This window comes from Lepidochelys kempii, chromosome 5 (assembly GCF_965140265.1).
Source record: "Lepidochelys kempii isolate rLepKem1 chromosome 5, rLepKem1.hap2, whole genome shotgun sequence".
Classification (NCBI taxonomy): Eukaryota; Metazoa; Chordata; order Testudines; family Cheloniidae; genus Lepidochelys; species Lepidochelys kempii.
The window spans coordinates 46,339,448-46,363,492 of NC_133260.1; the positions used below are offsets into that span (position 1 = coordinate 46,339,448).

Below are 24,045 nucleotides of genomic sequence, written 5' to 3' on the forward strand. Positions count from 1 at the left end.
CCAGCAGCCGAGGGATGAAGCTCGCTGCTGTGCGGCCAAAGAACCAGAGCCCAGTACTCCACAGTCAGAGCCCGCGGCCAGAGCCTGCCGTTTCAGTAATCTGGAAGCCTGAGTGAGCCCCAATGCCACCAGGAAGGTGGGGGACTCTCACTGGCTGTTTGCTCCTCCAGCATTTGTGGCTCAAGAGGGCTATAGGGCTCAACCCCTCCTTGCAGCCCCAGGGGAGAGGCCTCTGCTTTGTCATTCCCTTCCCCCTCACCGCCGCCCCCCCCCCGTCCTCCTCCAAAATCACCATCCAGGAGGCTGTGGCGGCAAGAAAGCATGCGGCCACATTTGAGAAATGCTGCTAGAGCAGCTGGACCATTTTAGCTGAAACTTAAAAAATCAAATTGTAGCAGACAAATCTCAGCTCAAACAATCTGGCAAAGTTATAAGCAATTGGAAATAGTCTTATAATAGAAAGTTAGGCAACTTTAACTACAAGCAGAGCTGTTAGGTCTCAATAGCAGAAATAATGTAATGCTATTTCATGCTGTTCCAAATATTTCCTTTATTATGTTGTATTTGTGGACTTGAATATTTTCAACATGTTCTAATTGTTTTTCCACACATTTGTTGCTGTTGATGAAGTCAAAGCTTTAAGGTATTTTCATGAACATCAGTATGCCCCCTGATACTGCATTCCTTTCACATCCAAATCTCCCACAAAAGAGAGAGGGAGTTCTAGCTGGTGCAGAGAGTGCAGTATTTAAACTGTCATATTATGTTGATCTTCTACTATCCACAAGAATTGGCTAGTATATTCACTAATTCTTAACTTTTTTATGTAACAGGTCAGTTCCCCAATGTTTGTGCCAATGAAAACTCATGAATTGCTTCATCGAATGAGTGGGAAAGGATTAGCAGCTTATTATCACTTCTCAAGGCAGCCGTGCATTTATGGAGATCAAATGGTATCTGTACAAGTGACATTAACGAACACCACGGACCAGAAGTTAGAGAATATTCACATAGGGGAGAGAAAGCTACCTGCAGGCATGAAGATGCATGTGTTTAATCCAATAGGTAATCAAGTCATCTTTTTTAAGCTAACTATGCAAAATCCTATTGTTTCAGTTAGTTAAAAACATGAAATGGAAAATACTAAATGTACTGATTTTTTAAAAAAAAAAAATTCTTTATTTTAGAAATTGACAGAATAAAAAAATAACATTTTTAAGCATTACGTGGCAAGGGTGTGTGTGGTTTAACAAGGTGTCTGTTAAAAGGAAGCATTTCCGGTACAGTTAGAATGAATCAAGCCATATAGTCATACTGCCTCTGGCTGTAAATTCTTCAGATCCTTTCATGTGAACATAAGAACGGCCATACTGGATCTAAAAAAGGTCCATCTAGCCCAGTATACTGTCTTCCCTTTTTCCAACTGACCTCTTAGCTGTTTGGTCACTACATTGACTAAGCAGCTATATTAGGACAATGCCAACTGGAGGTTTCTGCCAGCCAGTTATGTTCACATCCAAGGAATAAAAATGGCACTTAGCCACTTTTTACTTATTTCAGAGCAAACTTTCCATGCTACTGTCAACAAAACATATGGTCAAGTATTTTGCATGGATAACATTTGATTCAGTTTGTATTTTAATAATGATACGTCTCTATTGTTTTTATAACTAAACATCTAATTCAAGACACTGACAAAATCTGAACTTTATATTAATTGAACTGAATGGTGTCTACCCATCTGGATATATAAACCCGTGTCTTATCCTTTTCAGTACATTGGGTATTTTTTGTATTTCTCATGGGTGTTCTCTACTTTAAGAAAATTGTATATGTTCCTTTGGTATCAAAGAAGGACCAGGCACCTCACAAACCTAAGTCCTTCCGTCTGCAATAGTGTAGGGTGGTTAGTGTGGTGATCTGGCTCTGAAGAGGTTCAGGAAACAGTGAACTTACTCTTGATGTCTTCATTTAGAAAGTGCTGCATTCTGCACTGCCTGTAAAATGAAGGAGTATTCTCCATTTTAGGTCTATAATCCTCCCAGCCTCCTATGTAACCAGTGCAAACAAAATTTGGAGAAAAGTAGGCCACATTGACTATAGAATTTTTTAAACTTGATTTTCCCCATCACTGTATAGTAATGTGCATTTTACTAGTGGTCTTGTGCTGTCTTGTTCATTCAATCTGAAAACTGAAGAGCAAGTCGTGTCATGCCGAATGAAATGCAAATACTGCATTTGCACACAAGCAATAGAATACATGTGACCTTAATGTTTTTCTGTAATTATATATCCCTGCTGTTTTAATATGAAGCCTTGGTTCACTAATGATATGACTAGATTTTAATGGTAATATTTAAAATGCATTTATTGTAAGAAGTTTCTCCCAAGACACTTCAGAAAATAAAAATACAAAAGTTGGTCAGAACCTCTCAAAGTTTAAAGAAGCTGTAAACATTTGCTGTTTTACGTGTTATCAAATTTTCGTATTTAGATTAGCTGATCTGATTTTTTTTTTCCCATGTTTAATTTACATGTTCTGTTCTAGAATTTCTTGAGCCTGAGGAATCCATTACTGTCTCTGTGGGTATTGACTTTTGTGATTCTACTCAGACTGCCAGTTTCCAGTTGTGGTAAGTTTGTTTTTCTTTTGTTTTTTAACATTTGATAGTTCTGAATGGAAATTGAGGGGAGAAATGTTATAGTCTTTGCCTTTTTTACAAAACTTCTTCCGTTAAGCACATTAGCTTTTTCCACATCCTCTGTCACTAGGTTGCCTCCCTCATTCAGTGAGGGGCCCACACTTTCCTTGGCTTTCTTCTTGTTGCCAACACACCTGAAGAAACCCTTCTTGTTACTCTTGACATCTCTTGCTAGCTGCAGCTCCAGGTGCTATTTGGCCCTCCTGATTTCATTCCTACATGCCCGAGCAATATTTTTATACTCTTCCCTGGTCATATGTCCAACCTTCCACTTCTTGTAAGCTTCTTTTTTATGTTTAAGATCCGCTAGGATTTCACCGTTAAGCAAGCTGGTCACCTGCCATATTTACTATTCTTTCGACTCATCGGGATGGTTTGTCCCTGTAACCTCAACAGGGATTCCTTGAAATACACCCAGCTCTCCTGGACTCCTTTCCCCTTCATGTTAGTCCCCCAGAGGATCCTACCCATCCGTTCCCTGAGGGAGTCGAAGTCTGCTTTCCTGAAGTCCAGGGTCCATATCCTGCTGCTTACCTTTCTTCCCTGTGTCAGGATCCTGAACTCAACCAACTCATGGTCACTGCCTCCCAGATTCCCATCCACTTTTGCTTCCCCCACTAATTCTTCCCAGTTTGTGAGCAGCAGGTCAAGAAAAGCTCCCCCCCCCCCGTTGGCTGCTCTAGCACTTGCACCAGGAAATTGTCCCCTACGCTTTCCAAAAACTTCCTGGATTGTTATGCACCGCTGTATTGCTCACCCAGCAAATATCAGGAAAATTAAAGTCACCCATGAGAACCAGGGTGTGCGATCTAGTAGCTTCTGCAAGTTGCCGGAAGAAATCCTCATCCACCTCATCCCCCTGGTCCGGTGGTCTATAGCAGACTCCCACCACTACATCACTCTTGTTGCTCACACTTCTAAACTTAATCCAGAGACGCTCAGGTTTTTCTGCAGTTTCGTACTGGAGCTCTGAGCAGTCATACTGCTCCCTTACATACAGTGCTACTCCCCCACCTTTTCTGCCCTGCCTGTCCTTCCTGAACAGTTTATAACCATCCATGACAGTACTCCAGTCATGTGAGTTATCGCACCAAGTCTCTGTTATTCCAATCACATCATAATTCCTTGACATCACCAGGACCTCCAGTTCTCCCTGTTTGTTTCCAAGGCTTTGTGCATTCATATATAAGCACTTGAGATAACCTGCTGATCGCCCCTCATTCTCAGTATGAGGCAGGAGCCCTCCCCTCACAGACGTTCCTGCCTGTGCTTCCTCCCGGTATCCCGCTTTCCCACTTAGCTCAGGGCTTTGGTCTCCTTCCCCCGGTGAACCTAGTTTAAAGCCCTCCTCACTAGGTTAGCCAGCCTGCTCGCGAAGATGCTCTTCCCTCTCTTCGTAAGATGGAGCCCGTCTCTGCCCAGCACTCCTCCTTCATGGAACACCATCCCATGGTCAAAGAATCCAAAGCCTTCTCTCCGACACCACCTGCGTAACAATTCGTTGACTTCCACGATTCGACGGTCCCTACCCAGGCCTTTTCCTTCCACGGGGAGGATGGACAAGAACACCACTTGCACCTCAAACTCCTTTATCCTTCTTCCCAGAGCCACGTAGTCCTCAGTGATCCGCTCAAGGTCATTCTTGGCAGTATCATTGGTGCCCACGTGGAGAAGCAGGAAGGAGTAGCGATCCGAGGGCTTGATGAGTCTTGGCAGTCTCTCTGTCACATTGCGAATCTTAGCCCCTGGCAAGCAGCAGACTTCTCGGTTTTCCCGGTCAGGGCAGCAGATAGATGACTCAGTCCCCCGGAGGAGAGAGTCCCCGACCACCACCACCTGCCTCCTTCTCTTGGGAGTGGTGGTCGTGGAACCCCCAATCTCAGGACAGTGCATCTCATGCCTTCCAACCAGCGGAGTCTCCTTCTGCTTTCTGCCCCCAGACATATCTGGTCCACTCTCCGCAATGGTACCTGTGGAGAGAACATGAAAGCGGTTCGTTACCTGTGTCTGCGTTGCTGAAACCCAGACGTTCCCCCTTCTTCTTCTGGAGGTCACATGTTGCCAAGCTTCTTCACTGGCCTCTTGGCTCTGCTGTGCAACCTGCTCTAAATCTTTAGAGCTTTGTGCTCGTAGAAGCATATCCTGACTTTTGTCCAGAAAATCCTCAGTTTCTCGTATGCAACGCAGGGTCGTTATCTGTTGCTCCAGACCTTCAATCTTCTCTTCCAATATGGAGACCAGCTTGCACTTTGTACAGACAAAGTTGCTTCTGGCCTGTGGAAGAAAGACTGATCAAATGATTTTTGAAAGTTTGTGATACTTGATGAGAATTAAGTTATGAACATATATAAGTCACACAGTGCACTTTCAAATCTGTGTTAGCTAAACAAATCAGTTTCTTCTGTTAGGTACATAAGGGCCGACTCTGTGGGTGCTCTGGGGCTGGAGCACCCACGGGGAAAAATTAGTGGGTGCTGTGCACCCACCAGCAGCCAAGCTCCCTTCCCCCCTGCCTCACCTCACCTTCGCCTCCTCCCCTGAGCGCACTGCATCCCCCCTCCTCTGCCTACCTCCCAGTGCTTGCTGCCGTGAAACAGCTGTTTTGCGGCATAAGAAGCTCCAGGAGGGAGGGGGGAGGAGCGGGAACGCAGCATGCTCAGGGAAGAGGTGGGGCTGGGGCGGAGATTTGGGTAAGGAGTCCAATAGGGGGAAGGAGGGGGCTGAGTTGGGGCGGGGACTTTGGGGAAGGTGTTGGAATGGGGGTGAGGCAGGGGCATGAGCGGATGGGGGGAGTCAAGCACCCACTGGCGCCAGCAGAAGTTGGCACCTATGGTTAGGTACCTGACCTGTTTGTGGTTCTGTTCTTTTCACGAGTTGGGTTTGGTAACTCTGAGGTTGCAGATGGATCCTACCATTTGATGTTAACTGAATTTTCAGAAACATTTTAATATGTAATTTACTAACATTAAAATCAAAAAATAAAATGAAACCAAAGAAAAGTATCATAGCCAAACATAGAGTGCTCATATACATGCAGGCATTCACTGACAGCAACAATCTTTGAGGGACTCCTGCTCTATTTGCAAAAATGACTTGCCTATATGTTTTTATATATACTTTGCTCATTATCATCATACCTAGATACAATGCAGGCTTTTGAGTTCCTTAGGTATTTTGATTTAAGCAGAAAAAGTGCCTACTCACCCATTGGGAGCTCCATTGTCAGGCAATGTGAAGTCATGCAAAAATACTAGCAGAATCCAAACTCTTTTACCCAAGTCACTAAATGAACCTGCTTGCTAGTCTTTCTTTCCCTTAACATATACTGAAACAAATATTGCAAGCAACTTTTCTCACAACTTGCCACCCCACATGGGTCATGGAATTGTAACCCCATCACAATGCCCCAAACTGGTTAGATGAAAACTGTCTTTCCTTGTAGAAAGTTCTGTACTCTTGTTTGTTTAATAATTTAAAAAATTATAGTGCACAGTGATCAACGGTAGTTTGGAAACTTACAGATTCTTAAAGACTGGGGATATAGGATTTGTAGTGAAAAGCTACTGTGCTGCTCAAGAAGACATGCTGCTCAAGAAGAGCCATTACAGAAATTACATTTTCTCTTTTTTGGGGGGGGGTTACTATTGAAAATGTTTTTCTCAACAATCCTTTCTTTGTGATATTCATTTGTATGCTAAGTCCCTAGTGTGAGGTTATTTTAAAGACATTGTTATCTCCAGCATGATGTGTATGACATGTAGCATATGCACAAGTTATGCTATTGTGTCTTTCTGGATGATGACATTAGCAATGGTATTCAAGAACTGATCCGAAGTCTTTAAAAGCTAAGCTTATTTTACTGTACAGCACGTTAGTCCAGCACAGGCTTTGTTTTGACATAATGAGGGAAGCAAAGTTCTAGGCAATGCAACTTCAAAATTGTTACAAAAATGTAAGGTATCTGTTTCTCTAAACACAAATGTACTTAGCTTTTTTATTTTAAAATTATATATAATGTCAGAATATTTTAAACAAGCATATACATTCTTTTTTAAAAGAGCAAATATTTTTATTTTAAGTACACCCTTTAAGTACTGTATATACTCATTCATTAGCCCGTTTGTTAATAAGCCGACCCTCCCAGATGGATAGGTAAAAATAGTAAAAACTGTATGACCCTTTCATAAGCCGACCCTATATTTCAGGGGTTGGCAAACTTTGGCTCCAAGCCCATCAGGATAAGCCACTGGTGGGTCAGGACATTTTGTTTACCTGGCGCACTACTTCCCGCAGCTCCCATTGGCTGGGAAAGGTGAACTGCGACCACAGGGAACTGCGGGGCTCCATGCCTGCAGACGCTCCAGGTAAACAAAATGACAATGTATTAGATATTCAATTCAGTGATTTCATAGAGTTTAAAATCATCAAATTTTGGTGTAGACCTGTTTATAAGCCGACCCCCACTCTTTGATGCGTCACTTTTTTACCAAAAATATTTGCCTTATGAACGAGTATATACGGTATATAAATGATTCAGTTCCAAACTTACACCGTTTATTGCTGAGAATCTCTGCAGTGATGAGTATAAGCAATGTAGCATAACACATTGATTTTATGCAGATCATCACCTTTATGTTTTGGGAGGTCTGCTATATTAGTGATATATAAAAACTGATTACTTTCTCCAACATTGCCTAGTAATTGTTTATTATTTTCCTATTAGACAAACAAGACAGATCAATATTCCTGAACACCAACCAGACTATGAGTAACGTCACTGTAAATAGATTTGCCTCAGACACCATTTTAGTCATTTTAATGATTTGGACAATGTGAGCCCAATGACAAAGCTCAAGCTAAACACTAAGTTTAAAGTTAAATTAAGAATAGGAATTGCTTACTTTGTTTGCCTCATTGATTAATAAACCCTTTGATATTTGAGAATACTGTAGAAGGAGGAAAAAATAAAGATAGATGTACTTTGAGTAAAATTTGCTGTTTTATTGTTCCAAACATCCTTGTAGTATATATGTGTATATTAGGCAATTCTGTGTTTTGTGGTGGTCTTTCAGCCATGTGAATCTGTTTAAAATACAATCAATGGCAGTTCTTTTAATTCTCGATACTTTCTAAAAAGTTTTTTGTTCAAAAGGTTGTGTGTGGATGTGTGAATTATTTCAAGAATATTTTGACAAAAGGTGTCCTTACACCTTTATTTTGCTATATTGTCTTGCATGAAGATATATATGTATGTCATTTATTTGAGCTGTTTGGGGCGTAGACAGCAGTAAAGCGTTCCCCGATCATAATTATTTTCCTATGTTTTACGAAAAGGAGCACACTTTGTCTTGCATCAAATGTAATTGATCCTGAAGCAGTGTAATCACAATTACTCACTTTCTTAATTGGCCTGCCCAAAATCAGAAAATGGAAACCGATCGGCAGTGTTTAAATCAATAGCTTTGTAGTAGTGCTTGTGGGGGTTGGGAGATAGTGGTAATGGGTAGATCAATTGGTCTTAGATGCCAATCATTGGCTGTGTGTTTTGCATAGTAAACACTACCTGTCTGCTTCGAGATGTTGTAGTGTTAGTGGTTCAATAAATGCAAACTATATTAAGAAAAAAGCAAAAATGACTAATAAAATATTTAGATCACTTTTAAAAGATCTTGAACATAACAAGGGCAGTGAAGAAGAAACTGTAATATACAGATTTGAAAGCTCTAAGAGCTTTGAAACACCTCCCTGATAAGCACTATTTTATTAAGCAAAACTTTCGAAGATCACATACCTAATTAGAGAGAAAGGAGAAACTCTTTAACTTGAAAACTGTTCCTAATGCATTTATTTAGAACATACATTAGGTTGCTCATCCTGCCTGCTCATAGTGAGCACATCACATCACCTCCTTTCGTGTGCGATCTCTCAGCAAATGGACTTTCCCCCCTTTCTATCCAATAATGCTATTTGTGTGTTTTTTGTTTTTTTTAAAGTGAGAGTCAGGATGAGTAAATGGCCATTCTTCATCTTCTAAAAAAATGTGCATATATGTGTATACACAGACACCCTGCCCCTATGTACATGTGCGTGTGAGTGAGTTGCATATTTAGGGTTTCTAACTTCCCTATCCTTTTTTCCTCCCTATGTTTGCAGGCAAAAGCCTCTTTCAGATAAGCTCCTACCTCACTGCATGGGTTGGGTCCAACGTGGCAGTTGCCTGAAGAGAAGGGAGGGACTCCTGGGAGTATGAACTGCCCTGAAAGATCTGGGAAAGGGGGAACAAGTGTGTTCCTCCCTCCCCAACCAAAAAACCCCACACAAACTTCTAGAGATGGGCTAGTGCTGGATGTGATGAGAACCTGTTCTCCCTCTCCTCCACCTCCTGGTGCCTGGAAAAATTCTGTGACAGGCCATCAGGACTCTATGTGGGGAAGGGAAAAAGCCTGTGCTATTAGTGTCTTCCCAGTGTGAAGGCTTGCTCTCCTTTAAGGTGCCATCTGATGTACTGAGATACCGCTGAGCCCGCATGTTCTGCCAGCCTTTAACCTGTCTTGCTGAGCCAGGCTCTTAAGCCTCCTCTAGCACACACACAGGCAGGGCCACACCCAGCTGCAGAAAGACACAAGACACTGAGATCAGCTCTGTGAAGACTCTGCTTAAGAGACTTGCCCCAGCACTCAGGTGCCCACCTCCCTTGGAGTACAGACCCAAAGGTATGTTTTCTTGTGCTGTGTAGAAAAATCTGCACAGTGCAAGCTCATAAAAATTCACCCTCTCCCTCAATGTGAAGAGAGATATGCACAACTTCTTGCCCCGCGGTTAGAAATTGCACAAATTGGGTTTAATAATAAACAAAACAAATATATTAACTATAAAAGGCAGATTTTAAGTGATTGTAAGAGATAGCAAACAGAACAAAGCAAATTACTGAGCAAATAAAACAAAACACTCAGACTAAACTTAATACACTAAAGAAATTGGCTACAAATAGTAATTTTTGACCCTAAAAGTTGTTTTAGGCAGATTGCTAAGATTCTTGAAAGCCAGCTGCACTGGCCTACAGCTTGAAACTTTAGGTATTATTACTCACAGTCTAAACACCCTTCCAGCCTGGGCTCAGCTCTTCTCCCCCCAGTTCAGTTCTTGCTTCAAGGTGTTTCCCCAGAGTCTCTTTGGGCAGGGAGGCAGAGGAGAACCACGGTGTTGTCACTCCCCTACTTATATAGCTTTTGTGTATGGTGGGAACCCTTTGTCCTCCAGTGGAAAAACACTGGCATTCCAAGAGGGGGTCCAGCATCAGGTGACTCAGTCACATGACTCTGCCAGGTCTGTGATGTTATTGACACGAACTGTGACCGTATAGACCATTGTTGCTCTGCAGGGTCTCTATACTGTCTGTATTTCAACCTTGTGCTATACTTCTGGGCGACACCCCAGGCAATTTGGCATCATCACTGCCTAGCCTGCCTGATGGCCCATTAAGGACCATCAGCTATACAACTGACCCATTGAGAGAAGGCAGATACACCTTGTGACTCAGCAAGGCACACAGGGATATGCCTATGATCAGAAATCTAAGGCTTTCAAGCCATGGCTGGGCAGCTTGTATTTGAGACAAAGGAAGCACAAGCCACATGGCAGAGAATATAAAAGGCCCTGGAAACCCCTCCATTTTGTCTTCAATCCTGCTCTGACCTCTGGAGGAACCTTGCTACAAACTAAAGCTCTAAACAAAGGACTGAATGACCCATCCCAGCTGAGGATGTACTCCAGAGACTTGATTTGAATCTGCAGTTTATTCCATCACTGCTACAAGCCTGAACCAAGAACTTTGCCATTACTGTATGTAATTGATACCATTTAACCAATTTTAGCTCTCATCTATATTTCTTTTTTTTAGCAATAAACCTTTAGATTTTAGATTCTAAAGAATTGGCAACAGCGTGATTTGTGGGTAAGATCTGACTTATATATTGACCTGGGTCCCGAGCTTGGTCCTTTGGGATTGAGAGAACTTTTTTTCTTTTACTGGGGTATTGGTTTGCATAACCATTTGTCCCCATAACGAGTGGCACTGGTGGTGACACTGGGAAACTGGAGTGTCTAAGGGAATTGCTTGTATGACTTCTGGTTAGCCTGTAGGGTAAAACTGAAGTCCTCTCTGTTTGGCTGGTTTGTTGTGCAAGGAACCCCAGCCTTGGGCTATAACTGCCCTGCTCTAAGCAATTTGTCCTGAATTGATACTCTCAGTTGTGTCCCTCCAGAGGCTTCATCGTTACAGAGTCCTAGCAGCCATTACTCCTAGGCTGTCTGGAGCATCCACAGGAAGGCTAAGCTCTTTCACAGTCCATTGTCTTTGCTGATGGGATATCAGCCTTATCTGTCTTTTTCATTGTTGTACCTGAATGGCTAGTTGTGGGTGTCACCCAAGGTAGATTTGAAATACAGATACATGGTCAATATTCCTAACTTCAGATACAAAAATGATATGTGCATACAAATTGGATAATCACATTCAGTAAATCACAACCTTTCCAATTATATCTTACATGAGCCATCTTGCATGAAGTATATCTGAGTAATGCCATATTCATATCATAAGCATATTTCCATAAAGAATATGGAGTGCAATGTCACACCCAGAATCTAAGAGCCTGAGTGGTTGGAGTGGGCAGGATGTCACCACAACTACCGAGAGAGGGGGAGGGAGCTGAAATGGAATGGGAAGAAGTGCTTATATGCACTCCTTTCCCCTCCCTCAAAATAACAAGCAGACTTGGGGTCAAGGGAACGCAGCACACACTGAAAGATGGCAGAGAGATGGTAATAGTACAGGTCTGGTTACTAAACCCAGCCCCAAGAACTGCGCTCCCTGCTCCTCCCAGTACTGCCACTGGAACTGTTAAGGGCCAGTCTCTGCTCTACTTCTGGCAGCACTTAGATCTGCTGCTGGGAAAGAGGGGAGATGATGCTCTGCATCCACCTACCGCAACCTGGCCAAAGCCTTTCTGAACGGCAGATTTGCACACACAAGCCAGAGGTTGGTTTGTCAGGGTGGGGAAATCTAGCAGATTATTTATGAAAACTGTCAAGAAGGGAATTAGACCTGCTCTCTTCAGTCTCTTCCTACTCATGAAATCTCTTGCTGCATATTCTTTCAAGGGCACAGGTGCTCCTTTTCCCCAGATCTCTTAGAGATACATATATTTGAAGAAGCAAGTATCCTCCCTTCTTTCAGGCACCTCTATACCCTGAAATCTACTTGAGCAGGATGTCTATCTGCAATCAAGAAGAAAAAGAAAAGGATCAGTCAGTTACCCTAACATCCAACCTTGTCTCAAAAATATTGAGACTACAAAACCAGTAGTTATTTACCAATCCTGATCCTATTCTTCCTGAAAAGTCATTTTTTTAAAAAGTGCAAGTAACTCAGGTATAAACACTGACTTGTTTGACTCATGTAATAGCATCTGAATAATAATATACAGGAAGCTATATAGAAAGTGTACCAAAGGCAGTTGTTAGAGAGAAAACTGCTTTCATATCACTCTCAATCACATTTTCACCTGTTCATATGGTGTTTCCCTGGACAGTGCTTTGTCAGCTGGTCAGTAAGTTATCGCTAGGGATAACTTGAAGACAAGCAATCTGGTGCTCTTCCCTCCACTGTCAGTCACTCTAAAGCCAACCACTAATTGGCCTACCTCCAGAAAGCAAGTACATCAGGCTGGAGGAGGCAATGCTGGGTCTGAACAACTGCTCCCACCTCTGCAAATCCAGGGCCTTTCTTAGCCAGATGCTTCTCTTCCTTTCCCCAAAGTTGGAAAAGTAGAGAAAATCCAAACACCTCAGAAAGGTGAAATCAAGAGGAAACTTAAATATTGTTGTTCTTTCTCTCCCAACTTTTCTTCCTGTTCTTTGTATCTCTTTGAATATAAACTATGGGAAATTAGAATATAAATAATCAGGAAATTAAAAACCTCTGCAAAAGACCTGTTCAAGACCATGGCCTAGCATGGTGTCATAAATATAAAGGGAAGGGTAAACCCCTTTGAAATCCCTCCTGGCCAGGGGAAAGCTCCTCTCACCTGTAAAGGGTTAAGAAGCTAAAGGTAACCTCGCTGGCACCTGACCAAAATGACCAATGAGGAGACAAGATACTTTCAAAAGCTGGGAGGAGGGAGAGAAACAAAGGGTCTGTGTCTGTCTGTAGTCGTCTTGGCCGGGGACAGAACAGGAATGGAGTCTTAGAACTTTTAGTAAGTAATCTAGCTAGGTATGTGTTAGATTATGATTTCTTTAAATGGCTGAGAAAAGAATTGTGCTGAATAGAATAACTATTTCTGTCTGTGTATCTTTTTTGTAACTTAAGGTTTTGCCTAGAGGGGTTCTCTATGTTTTTGAATCTAATTACCCTGTAAGATATCTACCATCCTGATTTTACAGGGGGGATTTCTTTATTTCTATTTACTTCTATTTTTTATTAAAAGTCTTCTTGTAAAACACTGAATGCTTTTTCATTGTTCTCAGATCCAAGGGTTTGGGTCTGTGGTCACCTATGCAAATTGGTGAGGCTTTTTATCCAACATTTCCCAGGAAAGGGGGGGGTGCAAGTGTTGGGAGGATTGTTCATTGTTCTTAAGATCCAAGGGTCTGGGTCTGTAGTCACCTAGGCAAATTGGTGAGGCTTTTTACCAAACCTTGTCCAGGAAGTGGGGTGCAAGGTTTTGGGAAGTATTTTGGGGGGAAGGACGCGTCCAAACAGCTCTTCCCCAGTAACCAGTATTAGTTTGGTGGTGGTAGCGGCCAGTCCAAGGTGTAATATTTTGTACCTTGGGGAAGTTTTGACCTAAGCTGGTAAAGATAAGCTTAGGAGGTTTTTCATGCAGGTCCCCACATCTGTACCCTAGAGTTCAGAGTGGGGGAGGAACCGTGACACATGGTATTACAGTCTTATGGTTATCAAGGGAATAGGAGAAGGCTAACTTCGTAGCAAGGCCTCCATTAATGAAGCAGGCATCCTCTTTATTGTGACTTTGAAAACATTATCTAAACCAGGGGTGCAGGCCTGCAAAGGTAGGTAGTTGACTTTTTTGTATCCTTTCAAGAAGTTGATAGGTGCTCAAATAACCACGGTATAAAAATCTATATAGAGAATTAACAGGTAATACTCTGTTTTGTATGTTTCTAAGTGGTAATGCCATTTACATTTGTTTCAAAGGTAGACACTGCTGTCCTTGCCCCCTAAGTCTACCATTATCCGGGATAAGAGGATTTCTTAAGATCATCTGGTAAACAGCCACTTACGGTTTTGGCATAAGTGATCCAGGACAGACTGGTCCAAACAATGCCAGGTGTCGACCTGGTTATTTGGGAGCAAACTGTTTGGCAAAAGAACAGAAAAGTGACAGAACAATCTTCTGTTCCAAGCATCCCGGAGAAAATTTAAATCATGCTCCTCCTAAATGATCAAATGTGATCTTGTAATGTCATTTAATCTATTAAGTAGAGTGTTTCTCCCCCTTGGTTCCTATGTTTGTACAACTTTCTTCGATGTACTGGATATAGCACCCATGTAGTCTGAAATAATGCCATGCATATGGTGAAAGCCTTCAAAAGAGCTCTGTGTGGCTCAAAAGCTTGTCTCTGTCACCAACAGAGGTTGGTCCAATAAAAGATATTACCTCACCCACCATGTCTCTCTACAGTTTAATACCTTTTTTCAGGCAACAGTAGAATTAATGCTGAAACCTAGCTTGCTCTGTACCTCCCGAAGAGTACTACTCCATACTTAAGAGATTCTGCTGTGGAGTGGAGTGGAGTGTTATCAGACATACTAGCCTTTTCTTGCTGGGCTCCATTGAACAGACTTTTAATTGAGAGGCTCTTATTCTGTACTAAGGTTGTAACTTCTGCCATGGAAAATGCTTAAGGCCTTTCAGTTTGAAAACTGGAGAAATCTTCCCATGCAGATTTTATGTACCCGTGTCTATTTGTAATTCTTCACCTGGTTTGACAAATTTTCTTTTCTGTTGTATTTCATTATAAATGTAATCTCCCAAGAGACTTGAAGCAAGAGCATTTGCAAGAGATGTTTCAGTGTAGTCTTAACCATTCTTCTGGCACTCTTAAAACTACTTCTAATAGGAACTTTTAAGCTATGAAGTATTTCTTAACGGTTTTGCTATATAGTAGTTAAATTAATTTTAAATAGGGTTGAATTCAATTCTTAGTTACATTATTTTATGTAAATTACATTCTTACTATCCAGATTTGTATTTAGTAGCAAACACTTTAAATTTAGTATTTAATATGATGACTTTTAAAAAATTAAATCCCTAATTAAATTACATATAAAAGAGGACCCACTATGCCTACGTTAGTGCTTTTGGCTCCTGTAGAAAGGTGGGCTCACTACTGGAACACCTCTTGGCATGGCAGGGCATGGTGCAGCAGCTCTTTTGTGGTTAGTGCCCCCTGACAATAGTCACGCCAGTCCCATCGTGGTCTGCCTCTTCTGGCAACTCACACCTCTGGTCAGCTCATGTTTTAGACCCAAACCTTCCAGGGTAACAAAGTCCAAATGATTGAAAGTCCAGCATCCTTACAAAAGGTCTTTAATCCTGACTCTGAGTCCTGTAGTCCTCACACCCTTTACTCATCATTCAGTCATCCTTATTCCCTTCTCAGTGCTTCTTGCCACCTTCCACAGTCACTGGTAGGGTAGCTCAGTCCCTCCCACTATTCTGGTTTCCAGTCCAGGAACCCTATAACCAGCATGCAAGGTCTGCTCCGTCAGGCTCCTTGCTGCTGCCTCCCTGGACATCTTCCTGCTGTAGCCTCTTTATCAAGCATTGTCTCTCCTGCATCTCTTAGTTCACCCTTCTTTCAGGACCAGGACTCACAGGGCTCTCCTTGGAACCTTCCAGCAAAATCTCCAACTAAAAGTACAAAAGTAAACCCACTTTTGCCCTCTTCAGGCTTGATCTTTCATCTCTCTATATTCCTTAATGGAACACCTCCCAGTGCGCTCTCTCTCTGCAAGGTCCTAATCCTGTTGTTTTATCAGGTTTTACCACTGGAACTTTCTCCACCTCAGTGGCTGCTCTGTGTTTCTCCTAGCCTCCTGCCAGACTTCTCAACTCAGGAGAGGATCCCAGGGCCATCTCTCCCACTCGGCTTCTTCCTTGACCCTCCTAGGCTCTCAACTCTCTAGTCCCAGAGAGTGACTGGGATTAGAGTTTCTCTCCTGCGGTCTCTTCATAATCTCTTTCTAATCTGCTTTCTTTCTTTATAGTCACTGCTCAGCTCCTTCCACACCTAGGCTTCATCTTTAATCAAGCCTGGCCTATTCTCCAAGTACAGGCAGGTGGCATAGTTGTGTTTATATGTGGGATATACACTGCATCAGATCCCTATGTAGGGATTACAGGCCTGGAAAAAATACCAACATTTAGAGTCACTGATATTCAGTGTAATGAGAATTGTAGTGATTGGAGTAAAGGAGGAATGGTTTTCTGCAGCTGAAAAATAATTGTATCAAAGTATGCTGGATCTCAGCAATTCTAGCTTGAAATAAAGTAAATCTTACCTAATGATCATAAGAACAAGCAACAAGACTTTTGGCCATCCAGTGAGCAGAAAAACCTATTGATAAAGTTGGAGGATGTGGAAACAGGCATCAGATCCACAAAACCATTTTAATGGCTTTATTAAGAAATATTAATGAGTTTGTTACTTTCAAGGGGGAGTGGATTGTTTGGTTGGACCAGTGGTTCTCAACCTTTCCAGACTACTGAAACCCTTTTCAGGAGACTGATTTGTCCTGTGCGCCCCAAGTTTCACCTCATTTAAAAACTATTTGCTTACAAATCAGACATAAAAATACAAAAGTGTCACAGCATACTATTACTGAAAAATTGCTTCCTTTCTCATTTTTACCATATAATTATAAAATAAATCAATTGGAATATAAATATTGTGCTTACATTTCAGTGCGATACTTGAGCCTGTTTTTCACTTGTGAGCCTTGTCATTCTGGCAGACAGTGAAGCGACAGCAACAATTAAGTTTTTCTCCATATTGTCTGTTCTCTCTCTCAGGGCCAGCATTAGGGGGGTGGCAAGCTGGGCAATTGCCCAGGGTCCCATACCGTAAGTGGTCCTGCAAAACTAAGTTGTTTAGGCTTGGGCTTTAGTCCTGCACCTCAGGGCTCGGGCTTTGGCTTTCTGCCCTGGGCCCAGCAAGTCTAACACCGGCCCTGGCAACCCCCTTAAAGCGAACTTGTGATGTACTTCATGGTTGCAACCCGTCGTCTGAGAACTGCTGATATAGTATATAAAGCAGTATAAACAAGTCATTGTATGAAATTTTAGTTTGTATTGTCTTCACTTGTGCTTTTTATGTAGGCTGTTGTAAAATTAGGCAAATATCTAGATTAGTTGACATACTCCCTGGAAGACCTCTGCATGCCCCCAAGAGCCACTGGGTTGGACAGTACTTAGTAAGGGTCCTTTCCCACTGCTTTAGAATGCTTATGTAGGAGCCAGGCTACATTGATACTTTCCCACTATAAAAGGTACATCTGGAGACACTATGTCGTCAATACAGTACGTCAGATTAATGTATAAATAGCATGGTCTGCAGTAGATCCAACAGCATGCTGAATTATCCCATAATCATTCTTGGTTACATTTACAAAAGTGATTTGGTTTTGTTTTGTTAAATTATTATGAAGGTGTTGTTGAATTCCTTGTAGCCATTTTAGTTCAGACAAGCCACTTAAACAATATAGAAAAATGTTATCTGAGGCAATTGGCTAAAGATTCATTCTTTCACTCCCAAATTCCTGGTCTCATATGAAAAAATATTATGTCCTATGTCACAGCCCACTTCAATCTCAACATATACTGACTGCATCCTTGCTATTTCAGTGTTCTGTTGTCAAAAGCTAAACTGACAGCATTCAAACTATTTAAGAAAAATAATGCATGTCAGGATTGTAAGCAGGGATAGAGTTAAAAATTACTTATAAAATGGAATAACATTCTGTGACATAAATCATTATAAAGCTTATCTCAGCCAGACTTTAAAGAATCATTTTAGTGTATATTTACTGAGCTTAGATTTAGAGTAATAATGTCAGTTACTGTTCTGCTACATTACTTTTGACACATCTACATTTGGCATTTAAAAGCTTAATTACAGCATATCGCAAGTTTTAAAAATCACATTTTATATATTCTAAAATTATTTATCTTCTAAGTGTTTCTGTTGCTAAAGTTGTAGCAACTGGTTAAAATACAGTAACTATTTAAATTTTAAGTAACTGGCATATAAAACAAATATTTTTCTGATTTCAGATACTTTGTCATGTAATTTTTTTAATCAGAGGAAAAATATCACTTCTATATTAATCATCCAGTGCTGTTTCCTACATCAGCCAATCTAATTTCAGACTTCTAAGGTGAAAAAATTATAAAAAATCAATAACAAATGAGATTAATTTAAATACCATGGATATTAAGCAATTGATTTTTGTACTACTACTGATTGTACCAATATGTTTAAGCAGGATAGCTCAGGCATACAAGCAATCAATATTTGCTGATTATTTGGCAGACCAGTTAGTGAGGAGATTTTTTTTTTCTTTCCAAAATTTCACTTGCCCTATGGCTACTACAAAGATTTTAATTGTAAATGCATTCTTAGCTGGATGTTGCATATTGTAGTCAGCCAACCAAACATGGTAATGTGGACATATCTTGAATTTCTGTAAAATTAGTTTCAGGTACAAATAATTTGACCCTGGCAGAGAATGAGATGAACAGTGTTTGTCTTTTGGGGGGGAGGGAAGGGGTTAAGAAGGAATCTGTAACATATGTTGTTTTTTTAATAGCAGAATACTGCCGATGTGCTATTTTGTTGTTGTTTTTAAACTATCTGCTGTTGTGAGAACTAGTCCCATATTTGAGAGAGTTTCCATCAAGGCTTCTGATCAACCAGTAGCCTACTTTTTGCTATGTCAAAAAATGAGAAGTTTTCAAAATTGAACTGATAAAATATTTTTCTTGCTTTTCAAATTAGTTTATTCTGTGTCTCTCAGACAATATTCTGTGCCCTTCCAAATTATGTCCTTGTTAAGTTTAGAAGTGACTGTATTATAGAAGATCCTTGTTTTGTTTAGAAAAATGTTTCACACTAAATAGGAAGATTGTTAAAATATTTGATCCTGGATATTACACTTTGCGTAAGACAATTCTTTGAACGTATTGGTGGTATTAAAACAGGAGAAGTAGAATCTTGCTAATTCAGACTAATTGCTGGGATGTTGCTGATTATTTAACTTTGCAAATTAACTAATGAACAAACAGTTTTTTAAAAATCATATAACGTTAATTTTTAGCAAGCGTGTAGTTTAGTTTATCTGATACTTCTTAGATGACAAGAACATGTGCATAGCAATAAAAGTAACAGTATTAGAAATACAAAAGCTCACTGCAGCACCTTGTTGTTGCATCTATGCTGGGAAGTAGGATGAGGCAGTCAGATTTTTGGTGAGAATTAGCAAGGTTTTGGATTAGCAAAGTGAAAATCAGAAAGGTAAATTCTACAAAATCAGTTGATAACATACTTGCTCCAATTTAATTTTGGTTATATCGAATATTTTCTTACCCCAAAAAAGTGTTCAATTCTGTGTAATTTCTTTTCTCTCAGTACAAAGGAAGATCACTTCAGTGTTAATATTCAGCCCCCTGTTGGAGAATTACTTTTACCTGTCACTATGTCAGAGAAGGACTTTAAGACAGAGCAAGGTGAGAAATATTATTTCAGTAACTTTGATAAATGCATTTTTGATTTCCATGTGCATGCACTACAATGCTTTTCACTTGCACATTTATACAGATGCCCAGAAATCACTTTATGTATGTAGCTATTGATGCTACTCTGTGCAGTCTCTTTCAATCTCATACTAATGGCTTGGTTTAGAAAATACCTTTAGAAGCACACAGTGTGTGCATTCCAGTGGTACTTGATAACTGATAAATATATCTTTTAAAAAAACAAACAGTCCCTCCACATACATAGTCCATAATCAACCTTTTGGCCCTGAGAGTTATGGTTTCCTAACATTACTCAGTAATGCATTTCATATTAGTGCTAATGGCAGGAATTTTAGACCCACCAGCTCAGAGAAATAATCCAAATGTGTATTAATACAATGATGTCTCCTTTTATTAGTCTTTATTCCAACACTATTGCTAGTGTAGAGTTAATGTACTTTTTCTCCCAACTACTTTGAAGTTCATTACAATCATACCCCTTTAAAACAACTCTTCGTACTATTAAAAACGAACTCTTTGGCTTCCCTTTGGTGTAGCCTTTTAAAAAGGAACCATGTTGTTGTCTACACCTCGGCGGTCAATTTTCTTAATGTAGTGCTTTTAAAGAAAGTCAGCATTTCTATAAAATCCAAGATTGTGGCTTGGCCTGGACGCAAACGCATTTGATAATTTGAATGGTTCTTACTATATGAATAATAAAAATATATAATAGCTGGTTTTACTAAATTGAACAGTTCACACAGCTAAGAATTTTGTTCAAATTTACTGCAGTACTTTTAAAGTCCAAAAGCTTGAGCTTTGGATGCATTTTCAAATTTACAATGGTATATTCTCATCCATCTCAATGAATGGGGATTTACATGCGTAAATCCTTTCCCACTGAGATGAGAATGTACCCACGGGACTCCATCTCATGGCTGTGTAAAGCTCAGAAACCCAGTATATCTATCAAGCAGTCAAGAACACCAACGAGTAATCCTATGCAATGCTATATATTATTAATAATCACTTTTGCTTCTTTCTTACAGTTACTTTTATATTTTAAATGATTAAGAATGCAATCTAAGTATTACTTGTATTATTTTCTGTGAAGTTGATCACTGCCGTGAAAAGTTAGGATTGTGAATTTTTTTTCTTAACCAATTGATACTTATTTGCTGTTCTTATCCTTTGCTGGCTAAAGCCTGCCTCACTGCTTTACACCTGCTCAGCAAACCAAGGTGAGTGATTAAATGAGGCTTTGGCACATTTGTTTTAAACTGTTCCCTTCTGAAAATTGTAGCTGGGGTATACCGTAAGTAAAGAAGGTTGTTGTGCTCTCCCCCACTTTTTGGTTTGCTTGCTTGCTTGATATTTGATCATTTTCTCTGCTTTGACCGAGGGCTTTTTTTCCCCTGACTGACCATATAGAACCATGAGAACATAGAAGAAGTGCACTTTTGAGAACAGCTATAGTCCTCTGTGGAGTTGTTGCCAAAATTCCTTTTTCTTCTGCCATTTTACTTCTATGGTTGTTGATTATTTGTCTGAATAAATCTGGCAGCTGTTTGCTATGTTTAATAGAGCAGAAAGGCTACTCTGAATAAAGCTATTTGAAATTTTGTTTATATGAAGTATTTGTAAATCCATGAAGGTCTCTTGGCATTTCTGTATCGTTCTTTCTGTCTTCCTGAATTCATTCTTTGATGCAGGACTTGATGCTGGCAAATTTACCATATGTTTAAAACCCTCTTCTATAGCATCTTTTTAGTTATAGATTTCAGCTGTTTTAGAAAACTCTTGGTAATAGAGGTCTCAATTCTAAACTTTACATGTGTATTTATTTGTTACACAGATCTAGGAACAGGCTGGAGTATTTTAAGATAATTGCTATATGGGCTTGGTAAATGAAAATCCCAAATCAAAATAAGAAATGAATTTCCTCAAATTTTAGCAACACAAATCTTACTATAGTAAAATGCAGGTCAGCTTAGAAGTTAACAAATGTGTTTCCATTCCATGTTAACTTTGATTTTACTTCATTCTCCAAATAGATCCGATTTATACACCTTATTTTTTATTTTTCATGTTTTTCCTTATTTTGGTCAAAAGATTTTTCAAACCTTGTATCTTGAGATACTTTGTTTTATGTTTGCATTCAAAGTTAATAATAGGAAACGGTGGAGGGTGGGAATTAGGGGTGGCAGCAAATTTGTATGGGGAAAAATTAGAAGGTACACATGGCTTTTAAGAATATTAGGTCTAAATTGCATGTGCAATCTAATAAGAATACTAAGGACGGAACATACAACATTATAGCAATAATGCAAGAAAACAATTCACTGTTTCCCATCTTCATTCAGTTACACTATGTTGCTTTTCATTGTGAGTCACATTTTGTGTATTTCCTTTTCCCCCATGGCATAAGCAGGAGGGGGACAGACAGGGTGCTGAATATTCATGCCTGTGAAGGTTTCCTGGTGGCAACACTAGAAAACGGAAAGCTGTATTTATCTATATACTATGCATCATATGCTGAGCCGTGCAACATTAGCTCACTTTGCCCTCAATTCTGAACTGGAGAAACTCTTTCAGGGTGATTCATTCCCTATCTATACAGTCTTGAGCAGTCGCTTAATTAATGTTGTGATTTGGTGATTTGACCATTTGGAAGCAATGGACTAATTAATTTTGTTGTTTTAAATACTTGTTTCAATCTTAGGCTTCAGCATTCCATGCCATCTCTGCAGCACTTACTCAGACAAAACTCCACTTGGCTTCAGGGGGAATTCTGTCTGAGTAAGAACTGTAGCACAGGGGCCTCTATCCTCACATCATCTTGCCTGACTCTCTTCCTTTTGATGAAATCAGTGGCAAAGGTCCAGTTGACTTGAATGGGACTAGGATTGAGCTCAGTTTTCTCTGATAGATGACAATATATCAGATGTTTTTTGCATCAGTATAATTTTTTTCCCATTTCATTTCCTTTTATTATTCAAACAGTGTATTCTTGATTCATTGTAACACTTAATTAACCCAAATTAATTGCCTTTCTGTGCACTGACCAGAGTTTTCTTAGATTCCAATGAGTAATGCCATGTTAAAGATGGCAAATGTTTTTTATAACTGGTTATTAATTAGTATTTTACCATTAATATTTTTATTTTTAAAGTGTATACACATAGTTGTTTTAATTGGCTTCATTTTACAGTTTTTTCATAGTTGAAAATGTAATTGATAATTTTGCGAAATTTTTAAGTAAGTCAAGTATACCTGGCACATTTTACTTTAGAAATACCAGGGATTAAAAAACACATTTACTTAATTTTATTAAGATTTATGGATCTAACTTGTGTTCCTAATAAGCAAGATACTAATTCTTTAAGTGGTCAGACATTTACTATTTTCTGGCCCTTAACTACCACAAGCAATCATATTTGATGCCCCTTAATTAGAGCACCTTTTTTTCTTTCCAGGTTCTTTTCCACCTCAGCAATCGAGACAATACATTTGCTTACCATGCTGCTCTCCTAAGTGTTCTTTTGCATGTAAATTAATCTTGATTCAGTTTACACTGTCATGCTGAGTGGTACAAATTGCCTATAACAATAAAACAGCATGAGTTAAAAATAAAGGGGGGTGGAAAGGCAGATTGAATGTGTGCCTTACTTGATAGGATGTTACTTTGCTTTATGCCAATACATTAGTCAACGATAATGAATCTTCTGTTCTGAAAAGCATGGTTTAGTTGATTTTTTTAATTTTACTTCAATGGAGCAGTACCTTGTCTTTTATAGAACAAGTTAGACAAACCATTAATGACAAGAGTGTTAAGGTTAAATATGAAGCAATGCATTCACTTCTCTGAGTGCTATCCATCTTTCCATTTACAGGAGCTTGACAAAAGTACTGGCTTTGTACAACATTTCCTTTAATTACATGCTGTGGGAAACAGGCTTTTAACATAAACATAGTTGCATTCATTTATTCAGCATTTGCTCTTCAATAGAGCTTAATGGAGAAGGTTTAAATCCTAAATGAGTACACACATCTCTCAGCAGTGTTATGTCAGTGCTTGTGCTCTGCTTAAAAGCAGTTTTAGATTGTGTATGTAGTTTTTAAAGCTTTTGCCTAATATTGAAGTTAAACAATCTGAAACAGAATGTACTGTTTCCAAGGTTAGATAATGCTAATGCTGATTTTTTTTATAGAAGGTAGATATTTATTTTTGCTTTTGCCATGAGTAAATCATGTTCTAAAATATCACCTGTATTACTTATTTATTGCTTTATTTTTTATTCAGAATTTCAGTTTTTGTGACAAACACTGATTCACATACTAATATATGCCTATGTTGACTTTTTAAAATAAAATTTATTAAGCATCTGAATGGAATTTGCAGTATATTTGTGTATATATTTCTAAAAGGATAGGATTTTTGAGAATTTTAAATAGTTTTGATTACTTAATTTTATTGTGCATATAAATATTTGACATTGGTTTATTTCTTTACCGCTTCT

General features: G+C 39.6%; 1 protein-coding gene across 7 annotated transcripts in view; it reads left to right on the top strand.

Moving 5' to 3' along the window:
* AP3B1 (adaptor related protein complex 3 subunit beta 1) overlaps nt 1–24,045 on the top strand; it is a 346,462-nt gene that overhangs the window by 308,316 nt on the left and 14,101 nt on the right. For 5 of the 7 annotated variants that reach the window (XM_073344162.1, XM_073344165.1, XM_073344161.1 and 2 more), the window contains 3 exons: nt 834–1,065; nt 2,549–2,633; nt 19,419–19,516. In XM_073344162.1, the coding sequence (XP_073200263.1) occupies nt 834–1,065; nt 2,549–2,633; nt 19,419–19,516 (415 nt within the window). Of the gene's footprint in view, nt 1–833; nt 1,066–2,548; nt 2,634–19,418; nt 19,517–20,729; nt 20,767–24,045 lie in introns of those variants that run through there. The other 2 variants (XM_073344164.1, XM_073344167.1) reach the window with 2 other exon arrangements.